We start from the raw sequence: 25000 nt of genomic DNA, 5'->3' as shown, positions 1-25000 counted from the left end.
CCCGATTAAATGTTAAAATGGCTTTCCATACGTACGTTTACAACCTACCATCAACTGTTAACCGTTCTACTTTCGAAGCCATACGTACAATCATCCGTAGATACGGACCACGCACGAACTCTACACTGTTATGTATGTCCGAGTATTTCAGCAGGTTTATTATTGAGCTGTAAAACAGATGTTGCACAACTTCAGCAGGTACGTCAAGAGGTGTAATACGCGAATTTGTATTTCTGGATTGGACTATAAAATATCTATAAAGTAAAGGAATATTCGGTAAGTTTTTTATTTTTTATTTTTTATAATTCCTCTACAAAATACTTATAAACGCTTCTTGATGTTACCCCATTCGTCTTTAAAAAGGCAAAACGCATTTTTTTTTTATTTCTTTTTTTTTTTTCATTAATTTTTTTTGGGTGGGGGAGGGGATGGGATATCATACTGGTAAACACAATTGACCTGCCTCTATTTCATGTTATATACGATGGAACTGGGACAACCCCAACGTAATCATTTTTTAGCAATTGAGTTCATCGCATATAAGTTTTCAAAAATAATGAAATATTTTTAAAATGTAAAAATCTTATAACTTCAAAGCCAAACAGATACAATTTGAAAATTGCTGAACACATTAGACTCATATCGAAGTTTCATAAGTTTCTGTTTTTGTTCAAAACAGCTACTATAACTTATATTTCACTAATCACTATAATTTCCTCCAAACTTACCCTTTAATTTCTCAATGGTCATCAATCAAAACGACTGGACTACGTAATTTAGTACACGGTTCATTACGTCGTTATGTATCATTAAGCAAAACAAACACGTCAATAGACGGTTTTTAAACAATTGTTGTGATCGCCAATAACATGTCTATCTTCATCATAATTACAGTTTGTCAAAGACGAATGCTATTGAGCTTAATAATGAACCCCATTTGAACTTTTTCTTTTAAAATTTCAAGCATTTCCTTTCAAATAATCAAAATTTGTTATGATAAATTGTATAAAATGCAGTTTATTTTGGCTTATTTTGACACTGAAGCAATCCGAAGGCACCTGAATTACAAATTTAAGAAACTGAAGGGAATATTTGTTATAATAACCTCTTTTTCCCTCATTTTAATGGCAATGCTATAAATTCTTTAGAATGTTTAAAATTTATTTCAAATAATTAAAATTTGATATAATCTTGATTTGTATGAATCATCTTTCTGTTGGATTTGACATACGATGGATCGGCATAGAAGATGTTTCAAAGTCTGAAGTTTGACAAAACTGGAAGAACTAATGGTTAATTCTGTGTGAAATTATTTTTACATGATCTTTCGTGTCACTATTTGTGGTCATTTTGGCGTTCCATAGAAAGTTTTCCATAGAAAAGTGATTCCACGAAACAGGCGTAGGAACCATATAAAAATGACAGTCATCCGTTACTTTTCAGACAGACAGTCGTTTTTGAAGATACCTGTTGACCATATCAAGGTAAGTCATCTACAACTATTTTCTGTGCATTGTATGTCAATCTGCACACGCCATGTAACATTCACACACCGTTAGATATGCCTCAGAATTATTTTAATTTATTAAGTGACTTAAGTTTGTTACGACCCTGACTTTCCTGCTCCTTATAATCGAGTTATTAACAGTTTAATACAAATAACAAAATTATATCTTGTCATTGAAATTTCATGTCTCATTCCGTCAGTCCTACTGATTCTTGGTTTTCTTTTTGTCTATAGTCATTGATTATGTTTCCAGAATCTATAACCTAACCTTAAAACACGAAACCCGTCTTCTATGTAAACGGGTTGAAAAAATAATGAAATAAGGGGCAAGTATACTTTGAGGTATATTTAATTTTGACTTGTTGTTGTTAATAATAAGTAGGACTACCTTTAGGATCGATTGTAATCTAAAATCTTGAGAGTTTAGCTTGTCATTTGAATTGAAACACTTGTTGTTGATTTGCTACTCAAGTTCGGGGATGGAAGCGAAGGTAGGGGTGGGGGGACATGTATTCTAATTAAAGGTAGTCCTTATAAGGATGGTTTTGAGCAAATTTGGGAAGAATGTGACCCCCCGGGCAAGAAATTTGACTCCCTACCAGACAGCTTTCAAAGCCATAGTACTGCGTATGTTAATGGCAATTCATTATTCGAGTGGGGATGTAGGTTATGAATACAACATCTTGGTAACAAATTATGTATGGGAAGATTCTTGAGTTACCCTCCATCATACATATTTTAAACTACAAAGAGCTATGGGAGGCATGCGGTGGTGTCCTCATACTAAAATCAAGTCCCATCATTGCAACTATTTCACTGTTTACATAAAAAAAAGCATCCAGTATTTGCTGTAATTCTGTAACAGTGGAAGATTAGGAAAGATGTTTTAATGTATATTCATTATATGTGATATGATATATTTATGAGAGAAAATTATGCTACTGACACAACGATAGTCAACCCGTTCCGTCAACTTCGACAGCGGTGAAGGTCTCCTTAATTTGGTTCACTTCAAATTCACGGTCATCAATGTTCCATAACCTAGGCTTGAATAAGTAAATATCATCATTACCGTAACATGAATGTTAGTATTGTTGGTCATGTGCTTCCATGTCACTCCCATGGCATTTCGAGTTGACTTTGGTTTAATTAGGCTCAATTTGTGGTTAGTCTTATTCATTGATTTTCAACATGTAGCCTTGTACGACTAAGTATCTCACACTGCTCATTATTTAATCTAGTTATCCACGATTCCTTTCTTTATTTTATTTCTCGTGAAAATTGCAATCTTCATATGCACGTCATTTTGGAGTTATTTAACTTTGAAACAAATCCCTGTATAATAATATTATGGGAGCAAAATTGTACCACTTAGGAAAGTTTCCAAAATGACGTTTCTAACTTTGGAATCACGGGCGATCGGAACCAATTTTGCAAGGCTACTGTTTATAGAGTGTAGACTTTTGTATCATTTTTTTTTCTGGTTCATAGTTTGTTCTTTATAGATATTTGATGTAGTAGTGTAGTGTATAAAGAGTTGCTTAGAATCATGTTATGTATTCCTCAGAAAAATGAGGTTCTTGACATGCATTAGTAATGCAACAACATTACTGCTTCTAACCAACATATTATGTCCCTAGAAATTTGGAAAAGCAGCTGATGATGATGATGGATCTTATCAATACCGGAAAGTTGGCAGTGATATTATTTTGTCTGGTGGTCGGAACACCCGGTAAGCTGTTAATGTTATGTAACAAAGAAGAGTCCAATTAGGATGTTATATATAGAATATGTTGAATAAATAGTTTTATTGTGGTTAGCTGAGACAATTTGTTTAAATATATGAAAAAGAATGTCATTGTCAGGAAGTCTCATTTAGTTAAGTTGGATATATAAGCGACACTGTGTGTGTTTATTACCATTGTGTGTAGTGATAGATAACTAGAAAATCATACATACTGTATCCATCGTTTTGGGTTGAATAGTAAATATTGGCAAATTTTTCTGTTGAATATTGGTCTTAAAATTATTAGTGACCTTTGTTCAATCAGATTGAGATAATTGTAAGTATATTTTGGATGGTAATATTAAAACATATTATATTTATGGTAAAGAAAACCGAAGTGTAGCCTACTAAAAAAAAAGCATCAGTGGAGAAAAAGGTTCGATTCATAGTTGACAAATAAGGAGTACAGTAAAATAAAATGTGCTGGAATTTTTGATCCCCTTGTGACATTCTTCAGCAAGAATAGACAGTGGAATGGAAAGTATAAAATATAACACACGAAAAGTGTGACATTTGATTAATAAAACTTTATATATATATGCTATATATATATATATATGTAATATATATATATATATATATATAAATATATACATACATTACTTCCAACCACTTACCTAATTCAATTATTGTATCTCACTCGAGATCCAGCCTTTCTCTAAATGCAGCATAGTTGTTTAACAGATTTTCCGTTATTCCTATATATATATTTCGTCGGCAAAAAATTCACGGAGACGTAAGCGTCGATAGAACAGATTTAGGTCAATATATATATATATATATATATATATATATATATATATATATATATATATATATATATACATATTAAGAATTTTGTTTGCTTGGTGAGGGTACCGCATCACTTCCCATCTTGCAAAATAAACATATTGTAAACACATCTCTTAGGTACGCACATGGTTTCAATATGAGTAGTGGTTTAAAATATCACAGTTGCCTGCCAAAAGAAATGCCATCGTACTTGTACGCGCTTTAACTTTACAATTGTGTTAACAGACATATGATACTCCTTTTCTTTGTAAAACTATCTGTGATGTCAAAGAAAAAAAATGATAATTTTCGACATTCTCCGCCCTGCCCCGTTCCTCTTCAATGATTATATATATAAGCTAACGTTCCTACTTTCCACAGTGAGAGGGTTCGTACAGGTGTTATGCTAATATATAGGATGTGGGAGATTTCGCATCAATGTCTTTGAATTACTACGCGTTATTCTTTGTTGAAAAAAAAATGAAAGGCATCTAAGATGTGAATAACTCCAACCTTATAACGATCATTATTTTACGAGCAATGTTTTGTACTAAATATTTCAATATATTAAGAGTCTTCGTAGCAGGCAACTTTGAAATTAATCAATCTAAAGTTCAAACACAAACTTCAACTGAAGAACAAACGAGAACGTTAAGAATTTTATATGACGTAAGAGGCTCTTTATGAATATTTTTCACTGTTTAAAAATCAATTAAACATATAAGTACTAACATGCTATAATAACGAAGAACTTAGATGGAATCCAGCGTTTTTATTCCCGTTGTCGTGAGTAATTATATCTTGCAATATTATATGTATGACAAATCTTTGATTTTTTTTTCTATGCAAAACAAACTTCTGTTTTGTGTAATCGTGTATCACCTATGTTATGAAACTGTTTTATTGATGAAATTCATTGATAATATTTTTTCAATGACTCCTTTAGTGTTACATGTTAATTACCCTTTCGTCATATTTCCGTTTGGTTTGTTTTTTATTTTGCAATACTAGATGAACAATATCTTTTAATCTTTTTTTTTTGTCTCTGCAAAAATGTTAAACAAGAAGAACATATATGTGAAACACATTGTCTTCACTGCAACGAGTTTTTGTTTTGAATGTGTATATCATTCATGTTCTGAAATGTTTAAACTGATCGAATCAAGGGCGGCGGTTCAATATGAGATGTGGCCATCGTCGAGGGGCAGTGGAATTATGTGACTCCGAATTGAATCAGGAACACAACACCGTTACCTTCTAACGTTACGGTAAAATGGATCCATTCTGCATTCCGATGCAAAATTCCAGTATTTGAAATTAAAACCAAATTTAATTTTTTTTTATTTTAATCACAGACTTTCTTCACATTCACCAGAAGAGTACTTTCAACTACAGCTTTATGTGACTAAAAAATTACATTTTTTTGGGGGGGGGGGCAAATACCAAAAATTGAAGGAACCATGTACTTTTATTTACCAAAGAAACTTCTAATTGTAACAAATGGACATTTTTGAGGGGTTTCTTTCTGCAAGTGCTGGGATAGCCTGCTTCCTCAGCACCACGCAACTCTTACCTCTGGAACCGCTGCCGCTAAGTTCAGTGGTAAACATTTTTAGTTATTTCCTTAAAAATATACAAATCGTCCAAATCTCGTAAAGGAACTTCAATAAATTTGGTCACTATCAAAATAATTTGCTCCTGATAAATCTTGTAGTCATGTCAAAGAAATTAAACATTTTCAAAAATAATGCAATGTGACAAATTTGGAACACGTTTTTAAGAAATATGTAACCTGAAATATACGTGATGCAGTTATAACTAATAAATTATCTTTATCTTTAATCTTTATGAGAGTAATGTTGCTAAATATGTTAACTGTACTTTGGCCATAATTCTGCTCATTTCTTAATTGTTCTGTCTTTTTTATATAAAAATAAATGTAACAACGTATAACTCATCCATATATGAGGCTTCGAATACTGTATCGAAATGCATTTTTTTTTTTAACTAATAAATTTACTACCATAATAAAACCTGATCGCGTGTAGATTCTACATTCCCTTCCACTAGTGACGTCAAATCGTCATGATCACTCTGTTGCAGTTTCTGTTGAGAAGGGATCAAGTTGTTTGGTTTTCGTACTCTCATTGTGGCATAGTATACCTATATATGTTGCATTAGTTCATGTGTTTACCTATAGGGCCGGGCTTGGCAAATAAATGATAAATACTAAGAGGGATATCTTAAAGTTAGATATAACGTGCTAAAGTGTTGACACTCCTATTTGCTTTGCCCTAGTACCCACCTCTCTTATCAACAATAAAATATTTCTTCTTCTTTTCCAACGTACAAAGTCCAAACCCAAAGTTTGATTATGTGCAAATCTGGACATGATCTAAGCACGGTCCTGTATACATTCATTACAATACCCACAATCTCTGTCAGGGTAAACTCCTAGTCACAAACATGAAGTATATTGTGTTATGGACGTCACAATGTTTCAAGGAACTTAGTGACTGCTCAGAGTAAGTATAGGCCTATCGTAGCCTAACAATGTCGGCATACCGATCAGTAAGCTCGTCTTGATTGGTAAAGTAAATAATGCAGTATATATACCCTATAACAATAGTTACCTATATAATACGCGCCGTTGCGCGAAGCTACTTTCATACTGAGTGTTTATACCTAATATTCGCAGTAACTCGCACTAAGATCAGACTGGGCTCAAAATAGGGATGTCCGTTGGGAGGACGCTTATATTTTCCATAAGTTTTACTGAAGCTACCTTCATACTTAGTGTTTATATACCTAAGATTCGAAGTAACTCGCAGGAAGATCCGACTGGGCTCAATACAGGGATGTCCGTTGGGAGGAAGCTTATATTTTCCATAAGTTGTACTGAGCTATTGTATGACTCGCCTAAAGAAATTTCATAGATCACATATCCCATTGATATTTCGTATAAATGTTACCTATTGTTATTTTCATAGCTTATATAGAACTGCCCAATACTAACTTGTCAAAGTGATATAGGGGAAGCCATTCAAGGCATGACGTAACGGAATTTCTTGTAGGCTGTACATTTGTTTTTTTAATTTTTTTGAGCACCGATCCGCTTTACTTAAATTTCCTTCCCTCATCAACCCCCTCTCCCTCTCACCCTACATCCTCCTCCCCACCACGATCCCACACTTCCCAACCACACGCTCCCCTCCCCATCTATTTCAAGCAAGTATTACACAGACAGTATAATTAATGCATGAATCATCACATCTGTATTTGCCTCCAATGTCCTTTCACAGGCAAGCTACTCAGTAACATTCGTCGCACATTAGCGACTTATGATTAAGTAAGGCGGAAGCCGGGAATTCTGGAAGTGGTGGCACTACGAAGGAAATGATAACCATTCGGCATGCTATAAAGTCTGTTATAGTACAAGTAGAGAATCATAGCCCCGATGGCAAGCTATTATGGCTTGCTTGTTTGTATGCGGCGAGCACCATCAGCACGATACTGTATCTTTTACATATAAAATATTGGGAGTACAACGTCCCCTTAAGCCCCCGCCTGGCTATGGACCTGATAAACACTGGTCTCAGCATTGGATAATGTCTGCAGCCCATACACGATCAGTCTACGCACTGGAAACAGCAAGATAACCTAACGATTTGAAACAAGTTGCATACTCATGCGGAGATCAAATCTACAAAGCGAACAAAAAAAAAGAAGTTAAAGTAGAACATTTAGAACCAGTACTTCCTGAGACTCGTCGTTACCCCTCCCCCCCCCCCCCCCCCCGTTATCACACTTACAAACGTATAACAGTCTTACAATCTCGCATTGTTGCAAACCGCGGCAATTGCAGACAGAAACCGACAGATTGGACATTTCTTTCATCTGTGATACACTAAGTGTATTCCAACTGTATGGTAGTATGTTTATTGTCAGTTAAGGATCACTGTCGAAGTCTGTTCCATGTATTCAGTCCATGTATTGTTGGCTGTAACGCGGGACTGACCAGAATTGGGACATAGGGACAACAGCCACGGGCCCCGGTTCAATCAAGGGATCCGAGAAAAATTGTAAGGGCCGGGTAAAAATATTAGGATAAGGTATATTGTGTACTTTCATTTTGAAATGAAAAATAATGAGTGCAAAGAGGGTGGGGCGGGACAGCTTGGCACTCGACAACTCTGCCGAAACGAGACCGTTAGGTTTAATTTCATCAAATATTTGGTCGGCTAAACTATTTCCTCTGTGGATGAATGACTCAGATATTTTAAAGAATTAGGTAAAAGAGAAACACTTTACTTATAGTTCAAGAGCCATGATGCATGACATCATTTACTTTGCAATTGCCAGAAATCATTTTAGTTCACAAAGTTACACTTTCGCAATTCAAAAAGCAACAAGTATTTAGTTTTGACCGAAAGATGCAGAAGACTGACAGCAACCCTTTTACCCGGAATATCCTTATAGGATAATGATACTTTTACAATTATACTTTCTCCATTTTGTGGGATTTTTTCAGTCACTTACATCTCATTCGTCCATTAACTATCATCAATGTTGAGAAGCTGTTGTCTTAGTTTTCACGTTTAGTTTTGAATAGTAACGGAATCAGTTAACGAGGGTACAGGCGTATGTTGTTTTAAATATACTGCAACCAAAAATACAATAAACTCCATGTGCTTTAGGCTATATATTTGCTTTTTAGGCTTTGTGATATTTAAATAAAAAAACTGCCAGCTACTTTCAAGCAAGATTTCTTGGACTGACATTTCATTCAGTACCGTCCGTTTTGATACCTTATAGTTGGTCACCTTCCCTTTGTTTATTGAAGTCCTTATCTGTATACCGTATTAGTTGATATACTATGTAGTACTTATATGTATGTATATATGTAGACATATAGAGATAAATCGATAAGGTTTGAAGTGATCCATTGTATAGAGGTAGTTTCCCCCTAAAATAGGTACTTTAAACCAGCTAGCTTTCTGGCTATACACCACTCTCAAGTAAAGAGAACGCCGACAATTTTGGATTACAAAGTCCGGTATAATTTTTAATCATTTACATGCGACTTCCAATAAGACTATATAGTTACGTTGACTTACTGGATTTTAGCTTCAGGTCGGTTGGTTTAATTCCTTCCCAAACCCATTGTCTGCCCAGATTAGCTTATTGCAAAACTTTAAGGAGGCCTGATATTTTCTTGTTCTGTTAATATAGTGACTATGTAATCAACGAAATTGATCAACATGTCTATAAGGGCATGGGGGTGAGGGGGTTGAAAGGTGGGTGGGTGGGTGGGTGGGTGGATGGGGTGCAAACTTTGCTCACGTTGTTAGAGAATGTAAAAAATTGAATCGCTTTAAAGTAAAATAAAATAACGGTTAACATAGCCAAAGAGTTTTTGTGATCTTGAGAGCTTGAATGTTTTGTCAACAATAATTAAAAGTAGTTCATCTTCATCATTATAGATTATGATATTTCATGAAAGGGTTCTTTAGATACATAATTGGTTTCGATTAGTTGCCGACCATTGACTGGTATTAGTCCAGATTATGTTACTATCCACTGTATTACTTTCTATTCAACATCTGAAGTTCATCAATTAAAGTACTCTAACAAAAAACCCACTCAAGTTTGTTTGTTTTGTATTTTCTTGGACTGCGATATGATATATCAAACCTTTAAACTCAGCCTAAACTCAGTTTTGTTATCTATATCGTTTTAGTGCTTTATTTTGACGATTTGTCTTCAATCGTAAGACTTGAAGCAAGTCCAGAATGACATTCGCGAGGCCCTCCTATCAGAACAAAATCTGATGTGGTGCGATAAAGCAGCCCTGGAGATAGCAACATCCGGGTTTATTACCCTAGAAAACTTCAAGGGACATTCCCTTGCCGCTGCTTACATTTTGGATTTATGCTTGATGAGCCAGAAATGTTTACAGTTCTATTGTTTAAATCAAAAGCTGTTTGCTTACGTTATCAGATCGCCCAGACTGGTTCTGAAAACCACTTCATCCTATTTTGCCCGTCTACGAATCGTAGATATGTTTAATTGTTTTCAGCTAATTACAAGCTTAAATCTTTCTATTAACACAAGAAATAACAACTTAATTTCAGGGGTCCGTAAAGAATCTTTAATACAATGCAAAAGTGGAATATGGTTATGAAATACAACCTATTGATTTTATCAGAAAACCGACAGAATATTATATATAAGTAACCACTCGATTCGTATCTGAAGTAATACATTGCTGAGTATTTCCACGAACATCTTTTTCACACAGTTCCATTTGCAGCCTTCAAGATCACTTTTGGTTTACAAAAAGCACGCATTTCATCCTCTCAATTAAACCATTTATACTTTATGTCCAGCCATAACTGTTTGTTAAACAGAAAGAAAAATCACCGTCATGAAAATCTTCCCTAAACACTTGTGTAAACAGCTTAACCAATTCTCATTCCATTTAGAATATACCACAGTTAATTTAGTGTTCCTTAATTCACACATAAGGTTGAAGGCTTGATCAAGTCTAAATATGACATCATCGAATCACATGGCATGCCTTTCTTTTAATTTTTTTCTTTATTTGTTTTTACAAAATTCATTTTCTGTCATGACGATAGGTTTGCAAAAACCTGAATTTTAAATTGTGAAACTCTTAACATTCTAATAATAATGGCATCATGGTTTCACTATCAAAACTACTAACTTTTAACCTATAAAATTTGTAAAGAAAACCACTTGAAAGAGAAATCTAATGGTATAGTTTCAGAAGCTATTGCTGTACAGAGTCACCTATGACAACCACATATCTACAAAATGGCAGCCCTTAGACAAAACTTGTAAACAAGAATATCGGCCTAATGGAGCAAGATTTTTCTCAGCTGTTGTGGGGGAGTTGTCCTTCGCAATATATCTGTCTGCATTTAAGGTGAAGATGATGGTTTATGTCTCCTTTCACTAATGTTCATTGTTATTCATCGATGCATGTAGGGTTCGTATACCATCGGAACTCTAGTTTCATTAGGTATAGCAAGCAGTTCCAAAAAAAAAGTTGATAAAGGCTACAGTGCAAACTTGGACTTTATGAATGGAGACGAAACACGTGAACCCTTCTAGCGAGCTAACATGTGCTTAACTTTCTGTCGTAATATATCAACCGATCTGCTATGTGACTACTTTCCTATCCAAACATGTAGCTATACTTTCATCCAAGTCTGGTTATAGAATGAAAACGAGTGAAAACGCCCAATATTTTAATATTCATTTTGTTTTCAGCTTGTACAGCCCCTGAATGTCACTATGATGCGGCGCTTCTTTCTCCTCACGTGACCTGCGATGTATCACCCTTCGGTGGAACTCCTCCTTGTTATGGAGAATGTTCGGCCATTATCAACTGTGCCTGCGACGACCCGGCGTATACCATTTCCGATGCTGGCAATTCGTACTGTTGTTCTGGAGCTTGGGACCCAGATGTCTACAACGTCAAATGCACTGGTAGGACAGTAATACGTAATATAAAACAATATATACGATTGTTACATGTATGAGAAGGCATCATGTGTATTGCCTCCAAAATATGCTGGAAAGTCTAATTTAAAAGTCAAAATTTTGGGATCACAGTCCATCCTTCGCCTATCACAATATTCCACTATTAAGTAGGGTGTTTTGTATTTGCATACAATCTAAAACAATTAATAATAATAATAATAATAATGAAATAAAACAATTATTTTGGGAACGACACTTCACACATTCCTACCTATTTTAATTGAGTGAATTAATAATATTTATACTATTATTAATCTCTAACCTATGCCGACATTTTACCATTGTTAAACTCGACGCTAACCTATTATCGAATGGCAGATTCCAAACTAAAACTCCCGGCGACGGATGGGACATGAAATTAGTATAAAAGCTGACAGAAAACAATTGTCATTTTTAGAGCAAAGATACAGAATACATACATTTCCCCCTAAAACATGTGAGGTTTCGAAAGTGCTCGATTTTTTATTAAAGTTAAACAATAATTCACAAGGTGGAAAACTTTAAGAGAATAAACTTATATTAAAACGATGTCCCTCCCTTCTTGAAATATTTCAATTTTGCCTTTGCAGCCGTTATACCATTGAACTATTGTCGTTGTGTGTGTGTGGGGGGGGGGGCGTGTTTATACCACACCACCTAGCTGTCATTCGCGTTTGTAGGATGGACAAGGTATTCAACAGTATAGGCTTGCTGTCATCAATTCTGGAATTGTGCAAGAGTCTTTCATGTATAACTAGTGACCATATAGTCGGCCTTTTGGCTAAGATCATGTGTAGTACCTGTTCCCTTTCGAGGGGAATGGTGGTGCACACCCGACGATGATCACACAGTCACAGTCCCGATGCAAGAGCGGATCAGTCGTTTGGTAGTTTGGTTTTCGTGCCAAGGTTCTTTCTTGGGCGACTTTTTCTTAAAAAAGTATTATTAGTCAGGTATTTCATTTAATACAAATTTCTTTCTTCGAACTGCTTCAAAAAGTGACCAAACGTCTTATTTTCATCTAATTTCTCTATTCCTAGGTCCTTGCACTGTCGATGCCGGTGAGAATGTTATATCGAAGAACTCTGCTGGAAATGTGACAGAAACGATTGATTCTGGAGATTTTGTTATGTACTCCTGTCCAGAGGGATATTCAGGAACTGGTAGTGCACAGGTAGGGTGTACAGACGGCGTATGGGACACACATCAACAATTCAACTGCTTAGGTAAGACTAAAAGTTAACAAACGGAAAACCCATCGACCTATAACTTTAAACTCATATTTTGAACGTGTATATACTACACAGTGGCGGAGCTAGGGGTAACGGTCAGGAGCGGCGAGAATGGTCTGTAGGGGCGCTTTCGACACTATCTAAGCGTAGAGCCACCACAGCCTAACATTTCTATGTATTATTTTACATAGGCGTACGAGGCGGGGGGCAGGGTGGCAGACTGCCCCCCCCAAAAAAAATTGAAAAAGATTCGGGCAAGCTACTGCATATATATATATATATATATATATATATATATATATATATATATATATATATATATATATATATATATATATATATATATATATATATATATATATATATATATATATATATATATATATATATATATAAAACACTATATTTTGTTTGTTCGGGTTCTACAGCACAAACGTGTGACAATGGCCAATTGACTAGCGTGACATTATGTACACATGATGGTAAGTAGCACCAATTTTCTATTTCACGTTTCTTTAGTCATCAAGCAACATGTACATAAGATATAGTTTAACTCCTCCACTGCTACTGTTGTTTTTTTCTTTGTTGGGCCACTTTTAAAAGTTCAAACGCAATGTCTATGAATATGCTGCTAACGTTAAAATATTTCACTCTGAAATGTCTTTCATGTTACTACGCCTGCTAACACAGTCATCAAAGATATCCGACATTCCGTTTGATGGGCAAATCTTTTCGTGAAGAAGTTAAGTACTATACGTTATGAAAATGATTATATATTATTACAGCTGCCATATTTAAGTGGGTTCAATGATTGAACTCGAGCTCCGGGGGTTTCACCCCGTCCCCTCACCACTGAACCTCCTCTTGTCAGTCCACAACACATTGTGTGGGGTGGTTAGACTGTTTGTAAGGAGAAGCATATCTTGTTAGATATAAAGTAACATATTTTGTTAGGAATAATATCAAGGTTCTCTTAGATAATAACGTTGTTATATTTGTTGACTATATCTGTCAGTTGCCGAAGGAAAAAAAACAAAACAACACTCTACATACGACAACGACGGGAGATCAGAAAATGCTGTCAACGGAAACACCAGCGGGCATTGGAGAACTCGAAGCTGTACAGGAACAAGTTAGTAGTTACATATACCACCGCAGAGTTTGGAGTCGGTTGTCGGTCCTATTAAGAGTATTATAATATGTTTGTCAATCCAGTTACATATCAACGTCTCATGTTCGAACTAGTTCCATATATACTCTAGTCGTCATTACATACCGAGCTGTCTGTACCTTACGATTTATGTCACCTTTCCTGTGTGTCGAACTTATGCTAATCCGTAAATATGTCAACAATGTTGCACCAGTTGGCATATAAATCATTTCTCTGTTAATGGAGAATACTAATTTTGCCCCATTGATAAGAAGCGATACGTTATGGACGGGTTGGCATGGGGAAGGTGAGTTAAGGTATATGTGACTGTTATGAGTGTGCTTCTCTGTATTCGCAAACAAAATATATATGTTATGTGTATTAAGTTTGATTAACAAATATTACAACCTGCCAAATTTGATACTGAATTTAATACAAATTATTAAAATGTTTTGTTTTTTGTCGATTTTAAGTTTAGTGCATTGTTACGTCACTAAATTGTCTGATTTTTGATGGAACGGTTTCAATAATAACCATTTTTCTTTCAAACGACAGAGTGGTCAACTAATCCATGGTGGACTGTTGATCTTGGTGCATCCTATCAAGTGGGAAGTATCCACATATATAACCGTGTTGATGGAAATTTTGGTAAGTACACAAATAGCAGAAACGGGTGCGTTTCTGCCATAGTCCAAACAGAAAGTTACTTGATACATGACCAATTAATATCGTTCGCAATAAATGTCGCATTATTATAAATGTTGACTTGTAACATAAATATACGTCATTGTTTTATATGGCACATGTCACAATTCTTCCTAATGTTGATCGGTTTTTATCAACAAACATGCATTTTCCCGCCTCTTTTAAACATTTAATTGCCCTCAAAGCAGAGGAATTTTGAAAACGTTTCGCAATTTCTATCATGCTCATATTTGGAATCAATATCGATGTCATTTAATTTCCGGAATCTGTAGGTCAGAGACTTCTTGGGGCTCAAGTCTTAGCTGGCACTGAAGCTGATCCGCTAAGGAACGAAATCATAGGTACCATAGGTCCCAAGGAACTACTTGACAATCCCATTGTGTTTACATTGGACAAGACTGTGACGCATGTATCAGTGCGTCTGCCAGGAAACAGTAAACACCTTACCCTGTGTGGAGTGGAAGTATATGGTGTTCCTCTCTAAACGAATTAAAACGAAATTGATTAAAAGCATGCGATGAATATTTTCCAAGTGTTTCTTTTCTGTTATTGGTGAAGGGAATGGTCACAAATGTACCTCTGTTGTCGAGGAATTGCTGAGTTTAAACCAATTTAGTCGTGTTGTCATTGATTTTGTCTGTGTCATAGTATATGGTGTTCCTGTGTAAAGGAAAAAAAACAATATTTATTGATAGCACGCTATGAAACAAGATGCCAATGGTGTATGTTTACTCTCTCGATATGATATGGAATATGTTTTTGCAAGTGTTTCTTTTATGTTGTTGGTTGATGCGAATGGTCAACAGCGTACTTCTGCGGTCGATCAATTGTTGAATCAATGTAAAACCAATTAATCCGTATTGTAAATGATTTGTTTGTGTCAAAGAAGGAGTGTGTGCCCTCCTCAAAACTAGCGATAGTTATATTTGAATGGATATGATACTGGAGCAGATTTCACCCATCACCACTCCAGTATCAATGGACAATTTATACCCAAATGGATCAATTATTATACGAACGACAAAGTTAAAGGAGACACAAAGCTTACATTCATTATAGACTTATGTGATAACTGTCATGAACAACTTCCCGAAACGGATCCAAAAAGTAGTATTCCATTTACATGCGCATACCTAGGGGGCGATGGGGGTGCGCCCCCGGGTAATAAAAAGAAGAGAGAAAAGAGAGAGAGAGACGCACAAGGGGTAAAAAAGAGGAGGAGGAGAGGGAGAAAGAGGAAATACAAAGAAGAAATAGAGATACAGGAGAAAAGGAGACGCCAAGACCCCGGGAAGAGAAAGAGGAACAGTGATATCATTACAGCGCTGATCCCTATATATACACAGGGTAGCCAGTGACAGATCGAGGATTTCAAAAGAGGCGTGCGCCTCACACTTGCCTTACAGCGACAGTCTATTTTGAAAGTTCCATATTTCCTCTCTCTCTCCACCTCCACCTCTCTCTCTCTCTTTTTATATATATTTATATATATATAAATATATATAGATATATATATATATATATATATATATAAATATATATAAATATATATGTATATAGATGTACATGTATAGATATAGATATATATATATAAAGGTATATATATATATATTTATGTGTGTGTGTATATATATATATATATAATAGAAAAGATAAGGACAACATATTATACCTTTAAATCCAACATACTTTTTAGAATAGAATATATAACTATATACATGTTACACACATTTTCGGACACCCTCAGGTGTCCGAAATTGCTCAGGTGTAAAAAGAGTGATTGAAATCACATTAGTCTACCGTAAGCCCCATACTGCTCAAAGTGCTTAAACCCGGAAAGAAAAGCCATATCCCTATTGAGACCATGACAGTGTGAACTTACTTACTTCGACTACCTTTAAGTTTCTTTTATTATGGTCAGACAAATTACCCAGGATTATGGCAAACTTAAGACAGTCGATATTGTGTTGTGGAAGATTAACATGTTCAGCCACTGGAAAACTGGTTTTGGTGAGTCTGAGAGTGCTTTGGTGATTTTTAAGTCTTAAACGAGGAGTGGGGGCTTGGCCAATGTATTGTATATCAGGACAGAGAACACAAGTGATACGATATATCACAAAGGGAGTGTCACAATTGAATGGACTGTAAACACACCCCTGAAGGAGAGAGCTGAATGTCAGGGTCCGAGATCATGTGATAACATGCCTTACACCGGGGATTACCACATTTAATATTCCCCTTGGGTTGGGGAGTTTCGGTGGAGGGTAAACGACCCCTAACAAGGATTTTGCGTAGGCTGGGAGGTTGTCTTCTGGCAACTACAGGGGGGGTAATAAATATGTCACCCATATCGTCACCCAAGTTCAGCGTGTTCCATTCAGTTTTTGACCAGTCTAATGAATGGATCGACCTGATCGCTGTTTGTAACGACACATGGAATACGATGCTCTTTCACCTCCCTGTGTGATTTTGAAGCAGTTTCTCCCAGGGAACTCTACAGACCTTATTAAGGGCTCTCTTCAATAATTTGTAGGTATAATTACAATCAAGAAAGTGACCTATTAGGGTGGTTGATTGACTACGAAACTGTAGGGTATCAGAACAGATGCGTTTGTAACAAAGCATTTGGCTAAAGACAATTGACCCCTTATATATGAAATGGGTGAACACTATGAAAGTCGAGATATGTGTGACAGTCAGTGGCTTTAGAATATACAGATGTGTTATCCGACCGTTAGATAGATTGATCAGAGTATCCAGAAAGGCAACATGGGATTTTTATTTATCTATGGTGAATTTAATGGAGGGGTAAAACAGATTGAGGTTATCTACAAACGCATCGAGAGACTGTTCTCGATGAGACCAAATAACAAAGATATCGTCAATGTAATGTAAGTACAAAAGTGGTACAAGATTAGAAATTTCGAGAAAGCTAAATTAAAACTCAGCCATAAAGAGATTAGCATACGCTGGGGCCTTTTCTTGTCCCTATGGCTGTCCCCTTAGCCTGAATGTATAATCTGTCCAAGAACGCAAACACATTGTGTCTGAGAATTATGTCTATAAGTAGGGCGAACTCCTTGTGGTGGTTTCCATCAGATAAGTATTTTTTGCATGCCTGCACCCCCCTCATCGTGTGGAATATTAGTGTATAGGGCAGATACGTCGATTGTGACCAGTGAGGTTTGGGCCGGGAGTCTGGTGGGTAGGATGGATAGTTTCCGAAGAAAATCTGTCGTATCCTTGACGAAACTAGGTATGTTCCCCATCAGTGGTTGTAGATGGCTATCGATGAAGCCAGAAATATCCTCAGTGAGGGTACCTCTACCAGAAACAATAGGGCGTCCGGGTGGTATCTCTTTGTCATTGATGTGCATTGTGGCGGTCGATTCAGAGGATCCAGGTATTGACTTCATTTTGGATTTTAGGGAGCATATAGAAGCAACCGGGTGATGGAGCTTTGGGTATGAGATGCTCGATGGTTTGGCGGAGCCGTTCAGGAAAGGTTGAGAATATGCGGTTAAGTTCGTTGTGATGGTTTACTGTTGGGTCTGAGTTGAGTTGCAGGTAGAAAGTGTCGTTGCATAGTTGCCTTGTGCCTCCGAAGTGTAGTCGTCGCGATCTTGTATGACAATGACTCCTCCCTTGTCAGCTGGTTTCACCACAATGCCGATATTGTTCTTCACGGTCTGGAGTGCCATGTGCTGCAATTTGTTGAGGTTAGGACGAGATTGCATCTAATTCTCGGAAATGGAACATATAAATTTGTCGAGATGTGACCTAACCGAGCTGATATAGAGGTCAATATAGCGGTTACGTCCTTCCGGTGGAGTCCACAACCTGGATTTTGGTTTTGATTGCGTTAGTGGCTGATCTGCTAATAGATATAAATAAATAAATATATATATATATATATATATATATTCGAAATCGTAATGAGTATATATATATATACATATATATATATATATATATATATATATATACATATATATATATATATATTAAAATCAATATATTATGGTTCAACATCAGTAAATTACTAATAATTTGTTTGTTTTTTTGGAACCTCAGAATTGTTGAACTTGGTTTAATCCTATCGGTGTTCGTATGGAGGTGCGACTCGTTTGACAATATCAGAATTTGTATCGACATGCTACGAAAATATAACAACACTGATGTGTGTTATAATTTAACATCAGTATGTCATGGTTGATATCATCTTTTATTTACACTATAATATTAGAATCTCAAAACACAATACCAGGCTAGCGAATTAGACCTCGATATTAGCATGCTGCTTTCTACGAGCTAGTCCATGTTGTCACATTCAATATTTCATTGCAGGGACGTTGATAGCCAGGGCGTACGCATGGATAACTTGGTCATCGGATCAAAGTGTTTTCAGGTCCGTCTACTGGGACACTCATATTAGCGGGCCCCTATTTGGAAGTTTACTTTTCCTAAAGTATATTATAAGAATGAGAATGCATTTTTCTTTGACCCATTTTCACCGGGGATACTAATTAATACGGCTGTGCCACCCCAACCCCCCCCCCCCCCCTCAATGTCCTCCTTGTGCGGAAATCATTATTAATCAACTTCTCTCTTACCTATTTTAGGAGCTGGATGGAATAATCACCCAAGCAGAGGCCAATCAAACAGCTGTAGATACCTATAAGGTAAGCCTTATGAATATACTTTTTAAGAAAAAGTCACCCAGGAAAGAACCTGGGCACGAAAACCAAACTACCAAACGACTGATCCGCTCTCAGCCCCAGTCCCCTTGCATCGGGACTATGACTGTGTGATCATCGTCAGGTGTGTATCACCATTCCCTAAGGGAACAGATACTACACATGATCTTAGCCAAAAGGCCAAAAGGCCTTATGAATATGCAATACAGTAATTCTCTGCATTGATTCTGATTGGGTCAATAAGTCGATCTGTTTGGAGATAATATGAGATCTGTGTGAGATCCGTATCATGGTAATTATACCACAGTGCCCTATAGCTAGCTTCCTTTCTAATCTGTTGGGTAAGATTAATTCTAAAAAAAAACAGTAAATATTATTAAAGCTAAACTCCGAACGAAAATTATTTATCGTTTTTTTTTTACAATTAGATTGATTGACTGATTTGGCTGATTGGTTGATGCAATAGTCGTTTGTGATCGGTCAAATTGGTAAAGAATGGAAACACAACCAGATAATCCACCCATACACCTCACAAACTTCTACTCACAGAAGTAAATATACCCCCCCCCCCAGCCCCTTCCCCTACCTATTTAACTTGTGACTGGTTTTAATGAGATTTAATTAAACCCCTCCCTCTGCCGTTCTCTGACGTCATCATTTTGATTTGGCTCAACAGCGTGTCATGTCCAAAATAGTCGACCGGTACATCGTGGATAGAACCTCACACGAACGAAATTTAGAGGGAGACATTTCGATCGCTGATCTACGGAACCTAAAGAATGATGTGGTTGGTTTGCGGTGAGTTTGATTGCAAGTATTTCATGTACCATTTGGTAGCCAGCAGAGACAATTTTCTCTGTACGGTCTTCTTTTATCATGGTTTAAAGCTCTCATACTAGCAGTACGAGCAGTTCCGAACCAGTATCTAATGAAAACAGGAAATCCATACTGCTCATACTGCAGAACGAAAGAGTGCAGTATTAAGAATTAACTGGGTGCCTTAATTTGTCTTTGGTAATCAGGTAATGCAAATGCATTAAAGGCATTGAAGACTCGCGCACAAAGAAACGTCTTATGCCGGTAATCTGACCTAGTTTCGAATGAGGTGTAACAGAAGTGTTAGACACCACCATCGATCCCAGAAAATACACACACAGCTTGCTACCGTCGGTAATTAGACACTAGTGTACAGTCAATAAATGCAGCTACGGTCAATACCCACAACACAATGTACATAGCAGCGACGAACATCTCAGGTCTAGATAAAAAATAACAAGGTATCACGTTTCATAACTGTCTGACACGAAAAAAAAACTTCACTTGCAAGCAACGGAAAGTTAACTTTTTCAGATGGCGGCACGCGGTTTGGGGCGAGTCTTCTATGCCTTTAAGTCCATTCTTAAGAAAATTGTATTTTATTGCACTAGAGAGCCCAGGATATTATCATTACCATAATATGACCACAAAACAGATAAGGCTATTCGGAACTGAGGAAAGTTCACCTTATGATGTTTTCAGTCTCCGTTCGTTACGCGGGCTCTTTCTAAATCTTACTTAATTCGACAACAACAAAAACCGAACATTTTAAGTACCGCCTGAAAATTTAACAAATAGATGACGCTATTCATGTATAAAAATAGTGACGGTAACTTGAACTCTAACAACGAACGTGTCTCAGAGAATTTCATAACCCAATTTTAAATTCCTACTTATTTGTTCGTATCATCCTCATCATATCGTGCACTATTAAGTCACAGAAATTTCTAGCTCACTTCTTAAATCCCGTCATTTTTTTTATATGCAATTATTCTACAGATACGAGCTCTTCAAAAAGCTTTGGAATGTTAATGAAAAGTTGGAGCAACATTCGTCTGAATCTGGCGAAATTAGACAAGAAATGACTCACGTGAACAACGTCTTCGACAGTCTAAGTAAAAACAAAGACGAATTGGAGACATATCGAGAAGAGGCCGACCGATTACAGGAACTCTTGAAGGTCGGTATGGAAAAGCTTCCCGATATACCGGAAATACCGCCAGAGAGAGAAATGTCATCCTCGTTACTCGACGCACGAGCAAAATCGCAGTCTAATACCACTGTTAACGAAATCGTCGATTTTTTCGAAACCCTCGACGGGGATTTTCTTACCGAGAGTCACCGAAGTCTTCCTCTCCACGATAGATTGCCAAAGAGGAGAAAATCGAAGCTACCGCGAATGATTCGGACGAGTACCACGACGCTTAACTCTAAAGAATCGTTAGATTCCGAGGGTAGCATGGAGTCCAAAGAGAGTGCTCAGTCAGAAACGATTAGGCGTCCTAAGAAACCGATATCGAAAAAACCGAGGAAACGAACATCGTCTTCCGTTGCCGCGGAGAAGCGAGATATTGCCACGTCGAGTCAAAGCGATGATTCGAAAGAGAGCGCACGACCAAAGCTAAATCGGAGGGTTACTGCAATTCCAATGCTGTATACGATGCAACCGCCGAGGAAACCTACAGCCAAAGAAAAACCGAAAAAACCGACAAAGAAGAAAGTTACCGGTGTACCGACAACACCGGGCCAACCTAAAGAAACTGATGGGTTACTGGAGAAAGAGGAGACGATATCGGACGATACCGCGGTGTCTTATAATATATCGACAGGTTTACCAACAGCTGCGGCAGAGGCCACCGCAGGCACGAAACCAGACAGTCAAAACGGTTCCGGTATCCCAAAGGAGAAAAAGACGAGGGAAGGTTTGACCAAAAATTTTTTTTTCAATCTTTCGCAATCAGTCCATCGCCGATTGAGGTATGACGTCATATAGACGTCATCATTCACAAGCATACGTTTTGTATTGACAGATCGCATAGGTCGAGGAAAAAAATGATCTAATGATCTACGCTCGATAACCAGGTTTCATAACTTCTCGGTTTATGCAAAGCCAACAGTCTTCTTCAGTACGAGACAACATAAATCACATGCGGGCGTGTGAAAGGAGTCACCACGAGTGAATCCAAATTGGTTTTCAACAAACTAGATTTTGAAGGGCTTATTGGAATAGTGATCCTGGAAACGACAATAATTCTCTACACCAAAATGACATGACCTAAGCTATAGGCTAAACAAACTCTAGAAAATAAACAGTTAGTTAACAACTTTAGTGTAACAGGCAATAGGTTTTTTTGTTTGTGCATGACTTCTCGAATCAGAATGTTACTCCGTTTATGCCAGATTAACTACTAAACAGCGAACTCAAGTTTTGCTTGAAGCTTTTTTTTTTCCATTTTTTTCTGATGCTATGCAAATGATAATGGTATCCTATATGGCCAACAATATACATAGGAACTGGATGGAAGGTAGAATGGGCAGAGGGGCAGAGGGGGCAGAGGGGGCTGAGGGGCAGAGGGGAAGAGGGGGAAGAGGGGAAGAGGGGAAGAGGGGGAAGAGGGGGCAGAGGGATTCAGTCAGGGAAGGGGCAGAGAGGACAGAAGAGGTAGGAGCATGTTTCTCTCGCCCTCTTTGCTGACTGAATGTAAAACATTCCTAGACTGAACATTTTCTACAGACTAACTATGCAGCTGGGACTAACCACTGCCCCTCGCCCCCCCCCCTACCCCAACCCCGACTTTCGCACACCACTGTGGGAGATGTCATAAACACCAGTACATGCACTATAGTTAATGTAGTGAAAGTGTTAGGAAAATTCCGCTAGGATTGTATAAGGTTGTTGTTATGGAAAATAATTGGTTGCCATGGATACAATACGTATAGCAACCTTTAAATGTTGGTGTAGCTACACCCCAATTGTACACACCACACCTTGCTTTCCATAGGAATTGTTCTTCTTTGTGGAAGATTATATGCAAAGGATGTGTAGTTTTTTTCTTTCATGGAGATGTATTTTCTGTCGGATATACCCTAACAGTAAGCCTAACTATGATAATAAAGGGGTAGCTAACGCCTACTTATGAATATGTATAACGGACTATAACTGAATATGTATAAGGACCTACCATTTTTTGTCTTATTTTTTGGTGTTCTGCTTATAATACATAAACAAATATATATATATATATATATATATATATATATATTTGAAGCGCATGCATATAGCCATATGAATGCCATTGTTACAGCAGAGCGGCGCAATGCACACACAAAAAACATGTTTATTCTGTCTTCGTGGATTAATCACTGACTATAAGACTTCCATGTACGCACACAAAAAAAGGCTAAGGCTATAACAGTTTATGCAATATTCATTTCCACTTATACCTTGGAAAAGGTATAAGCGACAACGACAAAAAAACAAGCAAACAAAAAATTGTATTATTCATATATTTTTATCACATTTTGCGATCATATTTAAAAAGTTTTTGCCACCAAGCTGTTATTGTTAAATCTTTAAAGATAAAACAAGGACAATGCATATTCATTGTCAGTACATATGCTATTAAAGACTGTTTTTTTTTTTTTTGTCTTTTGGTCATAAATTCTAACGAGTCAAAAGCTGCAACAAAAATTCAGATTTTGATTACCTGTGTAGTGCACGTTTTAAGAAATAATTCTATCTGGCAACAAAACAAATCGTGAGTTACGCAATTGTAAGTAATCAAATTGGAAATGTCTTGAATATGTCAACTAAGAAGTGATTCCCATCTTGCAGGGTTCTATTTCGATTTTTTCTGTTTCATAACTTTGGGGAATATAGTCATGCTGTTTCATGGTCATACGGTCACAGTCTCCGTGTAAGGAGACTGGGCTTGAGACTCGGCCAGTCTGTCGGTCAGTCTGTTTGGTTTTCGTGTCCAGGATTTATCTTGGTTGACTTTTCTGTTAAAAACGAAAAGAATTTGTTTGAGAAGGAGTGGGTGGTTTGGTGCTTTAAACATAAATTAGCATAATAAGCATATTTGTAATGTCATGCGAATAGTTTCTTCTTGTGAAGTCTAGGTCACGGAGTGTCCGACATTCCCCTCCCCTCCCCTCCCCTACCGTGTTCATTCTCATCCCAACGACAGTGGAGGTGACCGACGATGACAATAACGAAAGCAGAAATGAAATAGTAACATTAAGACATTAGTCCTAAACATTTGTCAAATTCATAATAAATGCGTTACGAAGAGAAATCAATATGTTTTGTATCACACATGACAGAGAAATATAAATGACTTGATATAACGCAGGAGCGGATAGGCGGAGGGGCGGAGGGGCGGAGGGGTGGAGGGGCGGAGAGGCGAAGGGGATAGGGATTTCTCTCATGGCATGCCTTGCATGCAAAAATGCATGTAATTCAGCAGTTATCATTAATGTATGGTTTTATTTTGTTTTGTATTTTGTTTCCTGTCAGTGAAAGATTATAAGAGAAAAAAATACCATCGTATGCTCATGTTACTGCCTCTTCTCTGTCTTTGAACACTATTTAGCGAACAGTTCGTTGACAAAATTCCTAATATGAAAGTTAAGACCCCGAATAAAAGTTGTTGGTCACTGAAAGAATGACTTTGGGAAGAACAATAATTTTGGATATATTGTACCCTTTTTAAAAAAGACACTGCTATTAATCCAAGCTGTATTTCAATTATTCCCCTTTCAAGTTATTGGGGGGGGGGGGTGTAA

At 36.9% G+C, this 25000-nt stretch overlaps 1 protein-coding gene across 4 annotated transcripts; it reads left to right on the top strand.

Annotated features, from left to right (window-relative positions):
• Nucleotides 1-25000, top strand: LOC139961420 (uncharacterized). Of its 4 annotated transcripts, none has more exons than XM_071960566.1 (9): nt 1-276; nt 1444-1484; nt 3148-3239; nt 11361-11579; nt 12653-12838; nt 13273-13326; nt 13860-13976; nt 14550-14642; nt 14972-15310. In XM_071960566.1, the coding sequence occupies exons 3-9, from the start codon at nt 3167-3169 to the stop codon at nt 15181-15183; spliced, it is 954 nt and encodes a 317-aa protein (XP_071816667.1). In that variant the 5' UTR covers nt 1-276; nt 1444-1484; nt 3148-3166; the 3' UTR covers nt 15184-15310. The 4 variants fall into 4 exon arrangements, with proteins under 4 accessions (XP_071816667.1, XP_071816668.1, XP_071816665.1 ...); XM_071960567.1 differs by having other exon boundaries at nt 134-276; nt 1448-1484; XM_071960564.1 differs by lacking the exons at nt 1-276; nt 1444-1484; nt 3148-3239; nt 11361-11579; nt 14972-15310 and adding exons at nt 19322-19381; nt 20073-20194; nt 21212-25000 and having other exon boundaries at nt 12744-12838.

This window comes from Apostichopus japonicus, chromosome 20 (assembly GCF_037975245.1).
Source record: "Apostichopus japonicus isolate 1M-3 chromosome 20, ASM3797524v1, whole genome shotgun sequence".
NCBI lineage: Eukaryota > Metazoa > Echinodermata > Holothuroidea > Aspidochirotida > Stichopodidae > Apostichopus > Apostichopus japonicus.
The sequence above is the reverse complement of the archived record's forward strand: the minus strand, read 5'-3'. Positions and strand labels throughout refer to the sequence as shown.